Consider the following 19,282-nt stretch of genomic DNA (forward strand, 5'->3'; position numbering starts at 1 on the left):
CCTGCTGACCAACTCCAAAAAACATCTTACTGCTGTGCTTGTCAAGAAGGGTTTGTTTTGCTTGGGATCAAATAGTCCCCTCAATGACATGAAAATCAACGTATAACTTTTATCGGTTTTTCTTGATTATAGTTTGATATTATGTCTCTCGCGATTAAAATGAAACTATCATAAAATTTAGGCACTGGTCATCTCTTTGGAAGTCAACAGGGAATGGAATAATTATTTCCCCCACTTTACTCAAACATGCATACACATCCAAAATAGAATATAAAAACGCTGTATTTACCATATACACGAACGTCGTTCTCTCAGGAGAACCAAAAAAACTATTTTTGTTGGGGCGCATGCATCCGTCGTGCACGTGGCCCCACCTCCCGGTGGGAACATCCAATCAGATGTGAGTATTGTAATTTGACGGGAGGTCGTCAACAACTGATCGGAGAGGAGGAAAAGTGTCATTTGGTCGTGTGTTTGTTGTTTGCCGAGCGTTTTAGCGAGCAAGAGTAGTTCATGTGTTTTTAGCTCAAGGTGTATTAGTTAAGGACAACCGCCCCTTACTCGCTTTTTAACTTGAATAAACAGCTATGGGCGATAAAGTTATGGAAAGCGGCTAACGTTAGCTAACTGAATGTATTTCAGTCGGTTACAATTGTCAGAAGTTGGCTAGTTTCAGGCTAGCTACTACGTAGTTAGCTACCGCTAGTGTAGTGTCAGGGAGCCTGCGGTAGGTTGTTGCCAGCGATAAAATCATCTCGGCTGTCTAGCGTCTTTGAGAGTGCAGAGGTTTCCCAATTTTTTTGTTTTGGACGGGACAAGATCTTTTGAGATATCTTACCATGGATTTGTTTGACAGTAACAGTTCAGGTAAGTAGACACGGGCAGAAGGTACAGTAAAAGAGCAAGCTAGCAGCAGCAGGCCAGCTAATAACTGTCGGGACATTTGGCTGGGAGTGACATTTACCCGAGGACACATGCTGCGATTGACTTTTTAAAAACTGTATTAAAGCAGCTTTGTCTTTGCTGCGTAATTTCCTTAATTTTACTCTCAGAATCGATCTTGTTGATTGTTGATAGTCCTACCGTGACATGACACTTACATTTGCATACGAGTTTCATTTCCCCATAAGCATCAATCAGTGGGCTGCTTAAATATTTTAACTGAAATAAAGATAGTGAAACACATTTCTAACAGCTTAAGAACAGAGGTTGTGTTAACACAGCACCCTGTTACGTTTCAAGTTATCTGTAACAGCATAGCAGCACTGTTCGCTCGATTTAAGTGTGCTTGGTTTGATAGCTGCTGTGTTTTCTCCTGACGTGGAGCGCCGATAAGTCACGCTCCCAGCCGCTCATGTTGTTTATAACCTCTGTTATGGTCCCAGGACGTGCATTGTTTTATTAGAGCAAACAAAAGAGAGGGCTGTGTACACACTATAACAGCTCAGAGGAAAGTAGCAGCAGCAGCAAAATCACTGTAGTTTGACTTCCTGTTTTTGTGTATCTTTGCGTGCATGTAAGGAGGTTTGATTGTGACTTTGTGATTTTCTGAGACCAAACTTGTATTTCGCAATCACATTTTCATCAGATAATGATGTTAAAACGTTTACATATTCTCCCTTCGTATAAACTTTAAACAGTGAGCCATTTTGCAGTGTGTTTTCTGTGTTTTATTACTTGGGGACACACCTGCCAAACGCAGGCACGTATTTAGTTGTAGTTCTGTGAGTCTGCTGTTGGGTTTGTACTTGTTTTGCATAAACAGGAAAACCCCAGTTTGCCGATAAACTGCTTTAGTGTATTTACACACAGACCTGTGGGTGTTTTACATTTATCCTGCTTAATCATAACCATCACCATAACCACTTCTCTCTTCTGAGAATGTCATTTTGCTCATATGAAATATCTGTTTAACGTGTTTAGTCGCTGCTATTCTTATAAACCCTTGTAGACCTTCCACTTTGCCCATTGCTTAGCTCCTAACCTATTTATAGATATTCATCATGCAGCAGTGTGGTCCAGACAGAGAGACTGTGTCGGCCCACGCTGTCATATCAGAAACACTGTAGCACACAAGGAGCAAAATAATTCACCTGTGACATTTCTGGTCTGCTGACTTTCTTTGGGAGTTAAATCTCATCTTTGTTTGCTGTAGTTGTTTTTGAGTAAACACTTTAGGTATTCAGTGTCTTTCTGTGCTTTCCACTTACAGCCATGAAATGGAAAGTGAAAACTGTTTAGGCTGTAAAACCATGAATGGACTGTGGGGCTGAAACTGCAGAGTTGCACAGTTCAGCATTTTAATACTTTAGTTATTGAATTAGGAAGTTGAACATGCCTCTGATTGTTTCAGGAATTACTGTGGGGAGAGTCTGGCTTCCAGGCAGTGACTTAAAGTTTGTAAAACAAGGCCTTCTCTTGTCATAAAGCTGCATATGCAGGTTAGTTTGAGGAAATGCGTGCCTTTAAAAACTGCATGTGACATGGTCTAGTGATGAGTAGTCTTTGCTTTAGCGTTTTCCTATTTGGGGACTTTTTTCACTTCTTTTCCCCGTGAAGAAGAAGTTATTCCAGGTTTGTAATGTCTGCAGTTTAGTCTTTCAACAACCTGATAAACCTGTTCTGTGTAGATAAAAGAAGCAGGAAATACTGAAGAAGGTGTTCTAACGGGAAATTGCAAAAACTCTGTGAGCACTTTATGAAACGTGGCTTTGTGTTGAAAGCGCATTCAGTGACAACATTGCTCTTTGTGCCAGATAGTCTCTTCTGCTACTCTGTAATTCTACATCTTTATTCTGTTACATCTCTCTCCTTTCAATCATTTCCCTTTTTTTTAGCAGCATCTGTCTGATTTCTCTTCCTCTTTGTGCTACAGAGCGTGCCAGCCTGCCGAGGAACATGATTGAGAACAGCATGTTTGAAGAAGAGCCCGATGTTGTGGATTTAGCCAAAGACTCCACAGCCTTTCCGGTATGCCAGTATGTCAGGGTTGATAATGTGAGCGAATTGGGGCAAATATTTGTAAGCTGCTTCTGTCTGACAATGCTATCTCTTCATCATGGTAATACTTCATATGCAGTTTTAGTTTTCAGTCACCGCAGTGATGCTGCATCATACAGCCTTATAGATAAAGTCTTTACACTTTCTCATTCTCTAATAGTCACCAAATCCTCTCTTAAAGCTCCTCGATCCTTTTGCAGCTGCAGAAAGGACAGCTACAATCATTATTAAAACACATCTTCTTTCATTACCTGTTATCTGGACTCTTCTCTTACCTGATTATTGTTTTTATCATTCATTCCTCTGCACTCAGTCTCGTCACCCCCTCTACATATGACATTTTACCCCGTGCTAACTAACTTACATGGAAAGTCTATACAATGAATAGGAATCTGCATGATTTAACCAGAGGATAATAGAACCTACTGGATATGCTCTCTCCAGACGTTTCCTGCTCTTGATCCAGATGAAGTGACATATGAACCCCGTAGTTCACGGTTACTTGTGCGAGGCCTGGGGGAAAACGACATGGATGACGATGAGGAGGACTGCGAGTCTTCAGCACGTTTGTTGGGCATGTCTTTTATGAACCGAAGCTCTGCTCACAGATCCAACTCTTCTCCTTACACCAGACAGGCACCACCAAGGTAAAGTAGGGTTCATCATATGGGATAATGTGCAGCAAGTTTACTTAAAAAATTTTTTTTTTCTCTGTGGCATATAGGGCTTCATAAATACTTTAGTATTATTATATGATCTGAGTATTTTTGGAAAACAAATTTTGACTTAGTGAGTCGGAAGATAAAAGTACAACATGTACAACAACATTGGTAGTCCCTGTTTGCCCAGCAGAGTTGTTAGTACTGTTGAAAAACAAATATATATTTATGAAGAGACATACTCTGACACTACTGTTGTTAGGAGTCCTGTCAGAAACCTTGTGGCTACAATTCCATTTTGTTTTAAAACTATATTATGTCATTGTGCCAAGAATGAAATGACAGCAATGACAACACAGGCTAAGATGGTCTAAGATGGTTTGAGTTGTGCTTCCGGATCAAAAAAGTAACCATTAAATATAGCAAAGTCATAGTTAAAATAATTGTGCAGGTTAACCTCAAAGTACTGTTATTGACTACATAAGGTAAATGTTAAAAAAAAGCTGTATTCAGATACCACATCCTGTCACATAATAAAAAACTTTCGCATGTGAAGGCTTCAACTTTCACCGGCAAACTGTCTCATACTGAAAGATGATCATTTTTATACTCGCTGTCTAAATGCCGGTTATGAAAGCTCGCATTAACCAAAACTTGACAATCGAGTTAGCAGAGAAATCCTCTTCATATTTAAAATGAGTTAGTGTAAGTAATGTTAATCTCGCTTTGATTTCAGGTCATGTTCACGACCCTCATCACGTACCATAGTTGTATGTGTGTTATTCCTCGTGATAGTGGCCTCAGTGACCATGGTATTCTACTTCCTACCTGGCTGCACCTTTACTAAAGTAAGGAAAATATTAATTAGTCTTCAAGAATATCAATTTCAGAGCAAAAACATTTTATTTTTCTCCATGCTCAGTCACACATTCATTGCTCACTCCAACTCTCTATCCTCTGCAGGCAGGTTGTCATAAGCCAAACAAGACCAATCCCATTGAGCCAGTCTACCCCATCTCCACAAATGGTGAATTGTTTCCATGGGCACAGCTCCGACTCCCTCAAAGCATAAAACCTCTCAGCTATGACCTCACCCTGAACCCCGACCTCGACAAAATGACCTTCACGGGCAGAACTGTTATCAACATGTCTATACTTCACAGCACAAACCGCATTGTATTCCATGGTGCTAATCTCAACATTACCAAAGCAACCTTCAAAGTGGGTTTGAAGAGAATTTTTTGTGTTCTGATGAATAAATTATTTACTTTTTTTTTTTTTTTTGTCTGCTAGTCTGTGACTAACACTTTCTCTCTTCCAGTTGGGTGATGGGCAGGCCAGTGATGTGACTGTACTGGAATACAAACCCAGACAGCAGTTAGCTGTTAATTTCTCAGAGGAGCTGAAAGCAGGCCAGTACTGTGTTTTGACAATGGAATATTCTGCCAACTTCTCAAACGCATATGATGGTTTCTACAAGAGCTTCTACACTGATAAGGATGGAAACAAAAGGTACCCCTTGCTCATTGGCTGTTTATTAGCAGGCTACTTACCACAAGCTTTTAAGGTGGCGGTAATTAAGGCATTACTTAAAAAGTTCTTATTTGTTCCAGCTGTTGTAACTAATTATAGACTGTTTTTAATCTTCCTTTTAGTTCAAAGAATCTTGAAAGACTAGTTAACTAGACTAGTTAATCAGTCAAGATTGAGAGTGCATCATAGCACTGAAACAGTATTAGTGAAGGTTATGAAACATCTTCTAATGGCCTTTGGCAATGAACCAATGAACTCATATCTGCGTTTGTCCTGTTAGACCTCAGTACAGTGTTTGCTACCACTGACCACAAGATTTTACTACAGATATTAGAACATATTGTTTGTATTAGAGGAACTGTGCTGCAGTGGTCTGAGTCATATCTGTTGGATAGATTTCCAATTAGTTAGTCGTGGAGTTCTGTGCTGGGACCAATACTTTTTACTTTATACTTGCTTCATTTAGGCAACCTTATAACAAAACACTGCATACAGTTTTATTGCTATGCAGATGATGCACAGCGTTATTTATCCATGAAGCCAGGTCATGCAAATCAACTAGTTAAATTACAGGGATGTCATAAACACATAAAGGCCTAAATTACTTCTAAATTCAGATGTAACTGAGGTTATTGTACTCAGCCCTAAAAATCTAACAGGATATTTACTTCAGATGGCCTCATAGTGTTACCTTTAGTAACACTGTGAGTCATCTTGGAGTCATTTTGACCAGGATTTGTCCTTCAGTGTGCACATCAAGCAAATATATAGGACTGCCTTCATTCATGTGCACAAGATCTTTAAAATTAGAATCATCCTGTCAGAATGATGCTGAAAAACTAGTTTATGCATTTATTACTTCTGGCTGGACTGTTGTAATGCTGTCCTTAAAAGTCCACGAAAAGCCTTCATTTGATTCTAAATGCTGCTGTGAGACTAGAAAGAAAGACCATATTTCTCTTATTGGCACAAGAATTTAATTTTAAATTTTTCTCCTTATATACAAAACCTTGAATAATCAGGTCCCACCTTATCTTTAAGACCTCTTAGGACCATATCACCTCATTAGAGCACTTTGCTCTCAGATTCAAGGTTTAATTTTGGTTCCTACAGTTTTTAAAAGTAGAATCGGAGGCTTCATCGATCAGGTCCGTGTATTTTGGAACCAGCACCCAGTTTGGACTTGAAGAGAGAGACGGCTTCTCCCACTCTTTTACGTTTTAAGATTAGGTTCAAAGCTTTCTTTTTTGATAAAGATTACAGTCAAGCCTGGGTCAAATGACCCTGACTCATACTGTACTAAGCGTAGGCTACTGGGGGCTTCCCATGATGCACTGACAAGTTCATCTTCACTCATTTCTTTTCACTCCCTGTGTGTTTATACACTACTAGTGCATTTAATCATTAGTACTTATAAAACTCCTGCCTTTTCTCTTATAGTTTTCCTTTTGACCTGTTTCTTTCTGCTGTCTACCCTTTCCCTTCACTCTCAACTGGCAGATAGTTGACATTTCCCGAGCCTGGTTCTGCTGGAGGTTTCTTCCTATTAAAAGGGTTTTTTCTTTCCTACTGTTGTCAAGTGTTTGCTCACACGGGGATGTCTTGTTGGAGTTTTTTTCTAATACTGTAGGGTCTTACAGTTAAAATATACTTCACATTAAGGCGACTATTGTTGTGAATTGGTGCTATATAGGAACAATTGAATTGGTTCTGCCATAAGTACAGACTATGGAGTCAGCTCATCTCATCGCCACAGTCTAACAAATGAGTGCTTTAAAAATAACAAATACAGAAAGAAAATGTTTTATGGAGTTTAAACATTTCCAGCATGGTCATGTTCACCCCCTCTTTTCCCCAGGGTCCTAGCAGCAACACAGTTTGAGCCACTGTCGGCCAGGAAGGCCTTCCCTTGTTTTGATGAACCAGCTTTCAAAGCGACATTCCTGATTAAAATCAGCAGAAAAAAAACCTACATGACTCTTTCAAACATGCCCAAGGTAATTTAAAATGAATGAGTTTTTCATTATGATACTAATGGTTGAAACATTCTACTCAGTGTTTTATAAGGCTTCATTCATATGTGGTTGAATTATTTTTATTCACTTGTTCATTTGTTATTTTTGGCAGTATCTGACTAGATTTAAATGTGTGAAAACTGACACAAGGTTTGAATTACATTTGGTTACAGTAGCATGAGAGTTTAACATCCTAATAGAGGTTTGGCTTTTGAAGAAGTGATTCTTCTTTTTTTGTACAGATGCTGAATGGTGACAATTTTAAATTAATGCCAGCTGTTACATACCCGCTTGGATGTAGAAAATGAAATATGCTTTCTTCTGAGGAGGCTTACATGATGGGTTTGTCCACTGTATTATAGAGTTCACGGAGTTTCGATTTTTTTTTAAGATACTGTCAGTTGCAGTAAACTTACAATTGTGCTTTGTCACTATGTAACCACAGTTTACAAAGCATAATTATAATAATATCCTGTCCTGAAGACTTTGTAATTCTTGTAACCACTATGGCTTCTCAGGTCACGGTGGGGGTACAGTCAATACTACCAGATGGTGTGCTGCACTGCTGTATTCATCCACAATAAGTCAACAATACTGATTTATTGCAGAGGACTTCAATACATCCTTGTTTTGTGTATTTCAGGCAAAATCCACAAACCTCTCCAATGGCCTTGTGCAGGATGAGTTTGAAAAGACCAGTGTTAACATGAGCACTTACCTGGTGGCCTTCATCGTTGCTGACTTCACCCCTAACACCAAAAATGTTTCAGAAACCCAGGTAGTTCTAGCAGAGAAATATTTTTCTGTTTCAGTTCAGCCTCTGCAAATATTTTTTTTTAAATGTATTTTTCAGTGAGGCTGTGCTGTTGTTGATAAACTATATATATGTGTATACATATAAATACATTTTATTGTTTGTGTTAGGTGTCAGTCTACTCTGTACCAGAGAAAAATGGGCACACTGAGTATGCTCTGACCATAACCTCTAAACTGCTGGAGTTTTACAATAACTTCTTTGACATTAATTACCCTCTCAAAAAACTAGGTGAGTAAACCAATGGATATTTAATTATACACACTCTGTGCTTTATCCTTGTGTAACTGTTCTCCCCCTGTCCCGTTTTTACACAACCCCATATGCTGTCTTTCTCTGGTGTCAGACTTGGTAGCTATTCCTGACTTCCTGGCAGGAGCCATGGAGAACTGGGGGCTAATCACTTTTCGGGAAACCACTTTGTTAGTGGGCAAAGAGTCTTCTCTCCTGGAAAAACAAGTGGTGGCTTCTGTCATAGCACATGAGCTTGCTCATCAGGTACTTTTGTTTGTGTTTGTATCTGTGAAAAGAAACAGTGAATATGTTCACATGTCCAATGTTTTTTTTGTTTTGTTTTGTTTTACAGTGGTTTGGAAACCTGGTGACTATGAGATGGTGGAATGACCTGTGGCTCAATGAAGGCTTTGCCACTTACATGGAGTACATGTCACTGCAGGAAGTGTCGCCCGACCTGGAAACTGTACGTTCTGCCGTATAGCTTGCCAAATTATTTGTCATAGTTTTAAATCAGATAATGTTATGTGCTCCTACATATGCAGTATGTCCTGTTTGTTTGCAGGGTAATTTATTCCTCTCAGTGCGGTTCAGAGCCCTAGACAAAGATGCACTAAACTCCTCGCACCCTGTGTCGACAGACGTTAATACAACAGAACAAGTAGAGGAGATGTTTGACTCTGTCTCTTATGAAAAGGTAAACTCTGACTTATAAGTACATCACATGCTTTTCATTAATTCACTTAACTTTGATTTCTAGCTGTTTAGTTAAGGAAATAGTGACCCTCACATGAATTCTTGATAGTTTATTGCTAGTTTATTATTCTTTGTCTTCCAGGGTGCATCCATTCTTCTAATGCTGAATGCTTCCTTCCCCGGAGATCAACAGTTCAGAAAGGGTATCATTGAATATCTCAAACAGTTCAGTGGATTAAATACAGACACTGATGACCTCTGGAACAGCCTCACACAGGTATTAGTGGTGTGTTTTTTATGTTCATGCATATGTGTGTTTTTACTGACACAGTGGCTGGTTATTTTTTTCCCCTTTGTGAAGTGTGATTGTGGCAAAATGTAGCCTTGGTAAAATTTACCATAGAGCTTGACCAATACAGTATTTTTAAGACCAATACCAATATTTGTTGATTTAAAAATCAAATTTTTTTTCTTTCTGTCACACAACGCCTATTTATTTACTCATTTACACTCTCCCTAAATCTGCTTGGATCAGCTGGTTGTTGTGTTAAGAGATGTGCATGACTAATTGACTAGAAGTTCAAACGTTGCTGCTAGAAATAGGAGTTGGTTATATGTAGCATTCTTATTTTTTTAAACGTAAGATATTGTCAAAGATGTTACACAACCACTGGGCACTGTCAGACTGCAGCCTTTACAGTTGGCTGCACACACCTCTCTGTGTGTCCGTGAAAGGAAATTGTAAATGAACGAGGGGAAAGTAAAACAGATGGCTGCCAGAGTGCTGCCTGCGCTTATCTGTAGTACTTTATAGTAAAGCATGAGCAGCTGTAGGTTGGCTTTGCCAGAATAAACTGGAGTAAACTGGAGTGTAGAAGCTAGACAGGAAGAAACTGAGGCTACTGCTGCTAGTTCTGCTATGGCTAGCCAAAGGCTGTAAGTTAATCTGATATTGTGCATATTTACAACATTATACAGAATGTAAAGTGCCGCACCTTTAAGCAACATTTAAAACATGATTGTCTAATAAGAAATATGATTAATGGGTTCATTCTGCCCTTAAAATACAAATGAAATATTTGTAAGAAGGTTCTGACCTTTGGGCTCGTTGAGTAAACAAAGTTTTTCTCTCTCATTTAAACGGCTAGAAAATTAGTCACCAGGATGTATCCTAGTTCCAAACACCCATGTTACCAAAAGGAAGATGCATAGTGCCCTCTGGTGAACAAACTATGTAACACCAACACTCATAACCTGGTTAAAGAGTGTTTCTCCTGTCCCTGCTTTACTTTTTTTTTTACTTGTCATCTATCAACATTATACTTGCTGATATCAAAATAGTAAATAGATAATGCCTGCTGGGCTCTAATCTACTGTAGCAGCAACTACAAGTGCTTTATCTGTACTTACACTGTTTACGTCTTTGCATATAAGGAAAGATTTTGTTAGTGGATAGCATTGCAACTATGCAAGATACAGATGATTACATATGAGTCCTGAGTAGGCTCTTATAAGGCCTTTTGAAAATAGCCCTGTTAAATATAGATATGTTATATTACCTTGTTTTCTAACTTGGTAAATAGTCTCATAATGGAGATTATTTAGAACTTCTTTTTTTTTTTAATAGATATTTTTATTCTGTTTACTCTTTGCTGAGGTATTGCAGTCAACCTATAATTCAAATGTAGCTAATATGCTCTACATAGAATGGTTCCCTTGCTTGTTCTCTTGCTTATTCCCTTTTGATGGCAGAGCACAAGACAGATGCAAAGACTATATAATTGTGACAAGAGTGTTTCAACCTAATGACCTCAGTTAAAGTTGATGCTTTCATTTGCTTAGTCATCTTATTGTCTGCCACAATGCTAACAACTTGATCAACAAGTCTCTCATAGTTTAGAGTTTATCTTTGATCTGTTCATCAAAGAGATGTTGCCACTTGGATACTAGAAATTGTAATTGTTTGCACAAATTTTGAGAATATAGCTGCAAAATATGAGTCCCCTTCTACACTAATTCTCATGTGTGGAGAAAAAATGAAAGCGTGACATTTGGCTGCACACACAGATCAAATATTCCCCTTCCTATCCTCAGACCGATAAGTCCACGCACCACATGAATGTATCGCAGATGATGACATCGTGGACATCACAGAAAGGCTTCCCACTGGTCACTGTGAACCTCATGGGAAACCAGGTGACACTCGCACAGGAGCACTTCTTGCTCACATCTGACAATACCACGCATACGTCAAGGTGGGTTACACATTACCACACAGACAGACAGACACACATAAATCATAAGGACACCACCATGCTAACTGTAGTGTGCACTCTGTTTAGCTTGTGGCATATTCCAGTGACGTATGTGAACGACAGCTGTAGTTTGACCCCTGAGTGCAGACAGGTTTTCACTCTGAAAAATAAATCAGGTAAAAGACTAAAATAGAAACCTATTCTAATTGTCCTTGGCTGAGCTGCTCTCGAATGAAAAGTTTTAAGTGTATTCATGTGTTTATTTGTTTTGTTTTGGGGTTTGTTTGTTTTTTTTGTATTTTCAGACACATTTAAGCTGTCAAAAAATGTAACTTGGCTGAAGTTGAACTACAAAAATACAGGCTTCTACATAGTGGACTACGGAAAGGATGGCTGGTCTGCTCTTGCTCAAGCTTTGATCTCAAATGTCAGTGTTCTTACACACGAGGACCGTGCTTCACTTATACATAACATCTTTGCTCTCTCCAGGTATCAAAGTCTTTTAATTGTATTTAGTGATGAAAGTCTTTTTTTAAATTTCTTCTGCTTCATTTTGATGCGCCGCTGTTCCTCGTTTGTCCCGTGTCGTCACTAGATTGGGACGTGTGTCCTTCCTGCAGGTCATAAATCTACTGAAATATGTCTCAGCGGACACTGAGACTTCTCCTGTGACAGAGGCCCTTTTACAGCTCAATAATATCTACCGACAGCTTGAAAAAAGACAGGAGTCTAATCTTGCAGCCCGCATGAAGGTATTGAACTCACACCCAAGAAATTAGATTTTCAGTAAAGACAGAATTTTTAAAGTTTTGCTTCTGACTCCCAAACAATGGATTTTAAATCAAACTGCCAAGATGTGATTGAAGTGCAGACTTGAATCTTTAATTCAGGGGGTTTAATAAAAAACTTTACATTAGCTGTATCTAGGGTAGTTTTCAATACCTGGCTAAAAGTCCTTTGCAGTCCTGCCTGAAGTCTAGGACTCACAGGTATCCCCAGTTGGTGTGTTTTCTCCCTTAAGATGTTCTGCTAAGCCTTTACTGCAGCCACCTTCAGCTGCTGCTTATTTGTGGGTCTCTCTGTCTTCTTTTTCAGTTTGACTGAAAAGTTGCTCTATTTGATTGAGATCAGGTGAATGTCTTGGCCATTGAAGAATGTCTCGTTTTTCTTGGACTGATTTTGCAATGTACTTTGGTTTGTCATCCATTTATACTGTTAAGAGTTTTCTGATCAGTTTTGCCGCATTTCTCTGGATCTGAGCAGAGTATAGCCCTGTACACTTTACAATTCCTCCTGCTTCTTCTAGCAGCAGTGACTTCAACAGTAAACACGATTGACACAATTGTTACATTTCACAAAACGGACAGTATGACGTTCTTTAATTTCACTATTAATCTACATCTTTTAACATTACTTCTTTTTTTTTTTTTTTTTTTTTTTTTTTTTTACGTCATATTACGTGATAAAACTTTAATTTGCTAAAAAAAAAATCAGACTTTGATTTGACACTTAACACATAACGTATCTTTGATAGTTCATCTGCGTTTTGGCTTTATCATGCTAATGAATGTGTTTTGTTTGTTTGTTTTTTGACAGAATTTTATTATGAGAAAATTTCGTAATCTGACGGCCAAACAAACATGGGAAGAAGAAGAGAATGTGTCCAAACAGGAGCTGCGCTCTGCTCTGCTGGAGATGGCCTGTAGTCTGAATGATGAAAACTGCACCCAGCAGGCCACGTCCCTGTTCAAAAAGTACATGGAGTCAAATGGTACCCTCAGGTACGTCCAGAGCACAACAAACATTTCATTGTCTTACTCTGCTTCGTTTCAAGCTGGTAACACGGTGAACAGTATTAGTCAAACATCATTTTAGAAATAGAGATTGATAGACCACGTGACTTTTGCGCATTGTATTGTGGGTAGGAGTGGCAACAAAATCAAAACACTGCATCAAGAGCTAGTATTTCCAGCACCGGTAATCATTAATTCTGCGGTTTTAATCCCTACTTGCATTTTATTTGCCCCCAAAACTGTTGTGTACAAAACGACGGTGAGTGTATGCACACAAAATGTTTAAAAACTTCAGATCCCTACAACAAGCCCAGGTCCAGTTTACTTTGGTGATTTGGACTATTCCATTTCACAGCTGTTATTACATTTTTTTCTTTATCTCCTGGCCAACGCAATCTATTTGTCATTTCAGGTTGTAGTATTACACAACATTTTCAGATCTAATAGAAATAAAATAAGAATTCATTCAATTCATTGTCTCTATTTATAACTGGCATTATTGTTTCATTCTATTATAGAATCTTACAGGAAAGACGCAACATTGTATTCCATCATGCTTTATTAGCTGCTTCGGTGAAAAACAAATCAACAATGCCAAAAAACCATATTAAAACAACATATTGGAAAACAGTTATTCATCACTTGATTGCTTCAATACAACACTTGGGCACATATATGTGGGACTTTTCATGGCTGTTTTGAGCTCTCTCTCTCTTAACCGATCAAATCCCGCTGTGGTAGCAGCTTTAAACTCAGTATGACCCAGGTTGATAGAGGGTGCCCAGTCTGCATTCCAGCATTTTGTAGGCTGGTTTTCCTACAAAACACAACAAATATTAGCCCGCAAAGCCACAGTGAACAAAGCAGCATAGCGCAACGAATTCATTTCAAATCAATATAAGACTTATTTGTAACCTACATCAACAATCATGTTAAACAGAAGACTTACCTTTATGGAAATGCTTGGAGCAGACTAACATGTGAACTGGAGTGTTATTATATTTGGTCTTCGAATGGCTGCAATCCAGGTCATCCGTCGGCTCTTTGTTACTTCGGAAACATGGCTTAAACAATTTCTCTTCCACAACGTAATCCGATAACAACTGATCTCTTTACCCGTCGGCTTCCCGTGGCTGTTATGCAACCGGCTATTGCAGTTAATAATACAACAACATCTTGCCATTCTTTCTGTTTCTTTTTATCACTGTGTGACTGTTTTCATGTGAAAGCCTGCGTGTGCTAGTACCGCTTGCCACTTGTACCCAGAATCCTTTGCGGTTTTACGCCACATTTTCAATCTCTATGGAAGGTGATGGGACCTAATGGAATCAGAAAATTAGAATTGAGTAGCAAAAGTAAAAGTCTGTTTCTTTTGTATTTATTGTCATAGGATTCCCGGTGATCTGCAGCAGACTGTATTTACAGTGGCTGGCCAGTCTGATGAAACCTGGGACGCTCTTTTCAACATATATGTGCATGCCACGTACGATTCAGAGAAGCGGAAAATGCTAAAGGGCCTAGCATCCACTCAGAACCCACAACGTTTAGTACAGTAAGTTTTTTTGTTTTTGTTTTTGCATTTGTTAATTATGCGCTATTTTAACAAAGTCCGTTTCCCCGCCCATTAATTTCATCTGCAACTCAAAGTCCTGCGATGCCATTAAAATGACTTCACTTGATTCCACCAGAGCAAAAGTTTGACATACTCAAGGTCTCACAGTTACTCACCTTGTCAGTGCTGTAGTTATATTACTGTAGTTTACATGTAAAAATTGTTACTGACCCTGCGAAGTATTTATAGTTTGTTTTTTGTTTCTGGCATAAGCAGTCTTGATGTTTACTGACTCAGCAGGTGGAAAACTGTTATTAAATTACTTCAAACTTCTTCTGCGTTTGGGGCATCATTATACTGTAATGTATAATGGTGCCCCACACATCTAAACAAACTGATCTTCAATAAGTTGATTAGACTGTATTTTGGGGATGCTAGATTATGTTAGAATGTAGCTGATGTCTTTTTCAGTAAGTCCATCCATTTATTTCCATCCATGCGGGTGTGAATAAACAGCAGCCTACGCAGAGAAGCACAGACCTTGCTCCACCAGCTCTTCTGGTGTAAACTCAGTTGCTCCCAGATGTAATCTCTCCAGCATGTCCTTGGTCTGCCCCAGGGGCTCTTACTGGTAGGACAGGCACAAAACATCTCATCCAAAAGGGGCCCAGAAGGGATCCTAGTCACCTCTGCTGGGATCTTTCAAAACAGAGGAGTAGCAGCTCTACACTGAGTCCTGTCTCCATGGAAGAGCCCAGACAGCCTTCAAAGAAAGATCATTTCTGCTGCTTGCATCGGTCTTATTCTTTTGGTCACTACTCAGAGCTTGTGATCATAAATGAGAGCAGGGACATAGATCATAGATTGATGTGACTGGTGAATCGCAGCATCTGCTAGACACTGCCCTGTCTCTCTGTACATCTGCATTTATTTATCATGGATATTTAACAAGTCGTGAAAATGTTGTTAGTAAAAGGTTGAGATTTGTATATTAGAAGTTATTTGTTTTAAAACCTGTTAATATAATAGTTATAAACCTTTGAGATGTACGGCAGTGGTGTCAAACGTGTGTCAAACACCAAAGGGTCCAATTCGACCCACTGGATGGCTTTACAGTAAAGTCATTAACTCCCCTGAATTTTCAATAGGATGTATTGTTAAGCCTTTTGTGATAATACCAGCATTAGTATACAGGAGTGAAAGTATAAAAAATGTTTCTAGATTTCAACAAGAAGTCAGCAAATGAAGATTTTGTGCATTTTCACTTTGATCTGGGAATTGTAATTACCACAGACTTCCCAGTTATTTTGAAGTAATACTATGTTCTGTTTTCTGGCACATTTTTAAGGGAGAGCGGCAAAGAGCATTACACTTTGGTTTATGGCTTCAGTTTTTTAAAATTCTCCTCTATCTCAACTTAAAGCTTTCAAAATGTACTTCTTTATACTAAAGATTGTTTGATCCCCACGCTGTGTGGTTACAATCAGGGTCCTTTTGACACGTTTGGTTTCTTTCTAGGATTCTGTCGTTTGGTCTGAGGGGAAGTCTCATTCAGACTCAGGAGTTGCCTTTGGTTATCAGCACTATGTGTCAGAGCTTTGCTGGTTGTTTGTTTGCCTGGGACTTCATACAAGAGAACTGGGACCGCCTCATAGAGAAGTAAGTTAGTCTCAGAGTTTCCCTTTGTAAAGCATTTTGAGATAATTTCACCTGAAAATTCAACGATTTTGTCTTTTGGGCTGCAGGTTCCCTATTGGCTCCTTTGCCATCCAGACAATCATCAAATCTGTTACCTCCCAGTCCTCCACACAGGCACAACTTAATAAAGTATGTCCTTAAGTCATTTCTTATGAGAATGCATTTGTTTGACTCTCAGTGTACTTGTTTCGTGAGCTGAGCTTGTGTGTTTTGATGTCTTATAGGTGCAGGCTTTCTTCTCTGGTCTGAAGGAGCGTGGCTCTCAGATGAGGAGCGTGCAGGAAGCTTTGGAAACCATAAAGCTGAATCAGCGCTGGATGGACAGGAACCTGCCTACACTCCAAAAATGGCTGTAACACGGATGCTCCAACAAGTCTCCACCCCAGTAACAAGCAACTGGGCTGTTTCTTTGAGACAACAACAGTATTTGCACTATCTTAGGACTGTGTCCTTTACCTCCCCTCATCCAGACCAGAGCGCTAATCAGTGGTTGTGCTCTAGCTGGTTGGACAGGTTGTTTTAATTTTTGAGATTGGTCCTGTAAGTTGTACATGATAGCTCAGGGTGGATCTGATTGTGTGTGTGTGATTGTGACAGGGGGTCGTCAGATGCAATACACACTCCTCATGTTTTATGCTGTTGACCAAACCTCTTCCGCAGTTCTCATCTAAACCTCACGCCTGAGCAGACAATCATGCTTTCACCCACACTCCTTTGGCCCAACCACCTCTCAGGCACCTTTCATCGTGAGCTGTAAAACGGCCACTTTAAAATAAACTCAATAGTATGATTAATGTCAATATTACTGTGTATGTGAAGATGCAGCTGTCAGGGATTTCTCAGCAATGATGAATTTAAATTAATGTTACTTGATAGATAGGATTATCCTTAGAGTTAAAGTAACCACGTGTCTTTTTGTTGGAAGAATATCTACCTGTCAGCCTGTACTAATTATTCATGCGATCCCAAGTGTTTGCTATACTAGTCATGGTTGGGCTACAAGATTTGTTCGTTGATGAGTAGATGCCAGTGTGTTGGTATTGAATGAATGTACTGAAAAAAAATATCCCACTGTGTACTGTAGATGATGTACAAAAAATAGTGCAGGTTTAAAATAATAGCCATTGTGTCTTAGGTGAGAGCAGGCAGTGCACACTGGAGCTAAACATTCATTTCTTCCTTCCTTTCTTTCTCTCCCCCAAACTTTAATCCCAGCCAAGCTTTAATCAACAAGCTTTTTTTTTTTTCTTTTTAAATTTGGATCACTTGCCTGCAATGAAGTCACTTTACAGACTCACTCTTTGGCTCTATGCGCTTGTAAAGTTGTAATTATAGTGTAAATATGCTCAACCCCAAAGCCTTTTCCCTTGCCGTTTTGGATGTATCGTTTTAAACATCTAAACTTTAAACATTTTAAGAGTGTGTGTGTGTGTGTGTGTGTGTGTGTGTGTGTGTGTGTGTGTGAGTGTGTGAGAGAGAGAGAGAGAGAGAGTGTAAAGAGGAACTGTACACATCTACCTGATCAGGAGTCTTGGTTAAAGTGTTTTACTGCATCTCTTGATTTCAGACAACACCTGGAGGTCATTTGCTCATGAATGTTGTGTTTTAAGGGCTAATGTGCATATTTAAGTATCCAAAGTATACAGAAGAACAATCCATGTTGATAGTTTGCTCAGTAAGCTGTTACTTGTCAGCCAAAAATAGGAATGTTTAAAGTTGGTCCAGTGTTAACCACCTCTGTATGTTCACTATTTATTGTCTTGAGATAGCTCCTCCAGTTTTGCAACAAGATGTTATTTAAGTACAGCTGTACCCTCAGCCAAAGCGGTACTTATTCACTCTATTGCTTGCCATGATTGGCAGGTGAAATGTGATCACCATTACATTCAGGAGGCCTGCATCTCTTTTTTGGTGGTCATAATGTTGTTTGTTCCATTGATGTAAAAAAAAAAAAAAAACAAAAAAAAAAAACACAAAAAAAAAAAAAACAATGTCCAAAACAGTAGTACAGACTGTTGTTACAAAGGCATCTGTGCACAGTTGCTGGTAATGGTGGTCTTTTTTTTTATTTCGGACAATGCAACTATTCCTGTGAACAGGTGAGAACGATGGTGTACGGAGCACTGTGAAGAACTGAGATGGTACCGATTTGGTTACACTTTACCAGTAAAGTTTCCCCCTTTATTTATTCCATTATATCTATGACTTTACAGAAATATTTTGGAATCCTTGCATTTTTATCCTCCTGATGATTTTGGCTCATTTTCCTTAGAAAGGCCTTACTGTCTTGTTACATCAGCCGGAGAGTTTGATTTTCATGTCTCATTTTCTGTCAGAGTCCTGGCAATCATAGTATGTGATGATAGGGCTACGGTAGAGGACCACATGTGCAGTAAAGCCAGTCAGACTGTCTTTGTTTTTGTTGCACATTAATGAAATGCTGTAGATGCTTTTATCATTTTGTTGCTCTTCATTTGAATAAAAATATAAATAATAAAGGTTTTTTTTTTCTTCCTCCAAAAGGTTTGTATAGTTTATATACTGCTTAAAAACGTTTAAGAAACACTTTGAAAACCCATCAGATCTCAGTGGTTAAAAAGAAAAGCATGCTGGATATCTATGCAGATATGGACCGGGTAATGTGTTAGTAATGAAAGGATACCAAATCATTACATAAAGTCAAACAACCAAAACCAAATGATACTCAGAAGTTTTTATGACAATCAAAGGATTTCATCCTGAAACCTAATGGCAGACAGGTGCCTAGCCTGCAGAGGTCTGTGCATCCTTCTGTGAATACGCCTCTTCAGACCATCACTGACAGCCGTAGTGAATTTAATTAAAGTAACTCTATGAAATAAGCTTGCACCATTGAGTCTTACGTACATGGCTTAGGTAAAAGAGAATCTCTCAGTTTAGGGTTATGTAGGAACAGATCCAAATAGAATATAAAATCACACTAAAGCTCGCTCAGTATTAAGAAAAGTATAAGATCTGTTTACAGTCAAACTTAAAGTCTGCCCGGCGACCAGG

At 38.9% G+C, this 19,282-nt stretch overlaps 1 protein-coding gene across 2 annotated transcripts; it reads left to right on the plus strand.

Moving 5' to 3' along the window:
- The first annotated feature begins 437 nt into the window (after positions 1 to 437).
- On the plus strand, positions 438 to 18,747 carry LOC120725935 (leucyl/cystinyl aminopeptidase). 2 transcript variants are annotated; one of them, XM_040019044.1, is made up of 22 exons: positions 438 to 867; positions 2,876 to 2,970; positions 3,445 to 3,647; positions 4,396 to 4,507; positions 4,623 to 4,880; positions 4,981 to 5,171; positions 7,051 to 7,189; positions 7,851 to 7,985; positions 8,132 to 8,252; positions 8,368 to 8,519; positions 8,608 to 8,721; positions 8,821 to 8,952; positions 9,094 to 9,228; positions 11,046 to 11,206; positions 11,294 to 11,382; positions 11,512 to 11,695; positions 11,802 to 11,958; positions 12,803 to 12,987; positions 14,390 to 14,551; positions 16,070 to 16,210; positions 16,297 to 16,378; positions 16,474 to 18,747. In XM_040019044.1, exons 1-22 carry the CDS (start codon positions 840 to 842, stop codon positions 16,603 to 16,605), a joined length of 3,108 nt encoding a protein of 1,035 aa, XP_039874978.1. In that variant the 5' UTR covers positions 438 to 839; the 3' UTR covers positions 16,606 to 18,747. The 2 variants fall into 2 exon arrangements, with proteins under 2 accessions (XP_039874978.1, XP_039874979.1); XM_040019045.1 differs by lacking the exon at positions 438 to 867 and adding an exon at positions 911 to 2,441.
- The last annotated feature ends 535 nt before the right edge of the window (positions 18,748 to 19,282 follow it).

This window comes from Simochromis diagramma, unplaced genomic scaffold (assembly GCF_900408965.1).
Source record: "Simochromis diagramma unplaced genomic scaffold, fSimDia1.1 OVJJ01000822.1, whole genome shotgun sequence".
Lineage (NCBI taxonomy): Eukaryota > Metazoa > Chordata > Actinopteri > Cichliformes > Cichlidae > Simochromis > Simochromis diagramma.

Coding starts and splice junctions, on each gene's coding strand:
- LOC120725935 (XM_040019044.1), top strand. CDS start 840: ATGGATTTGTTTGACAGTAACAGTTCAG. Junction 5,172..7,050: donor GATAAGGATGGAAACAAAAG/GTACCCCTTGCT, acceptor TCTTTTCCCCAG/GGTCCTAGCAGCAACACAGT. Junction 8,520..8,607: donor CACATGAGCTTGCTCATCAG/GTACTTTTGTTT, acceptor TTTGTTTTACAG/TGGTTTGGAAACCTGGTGAC.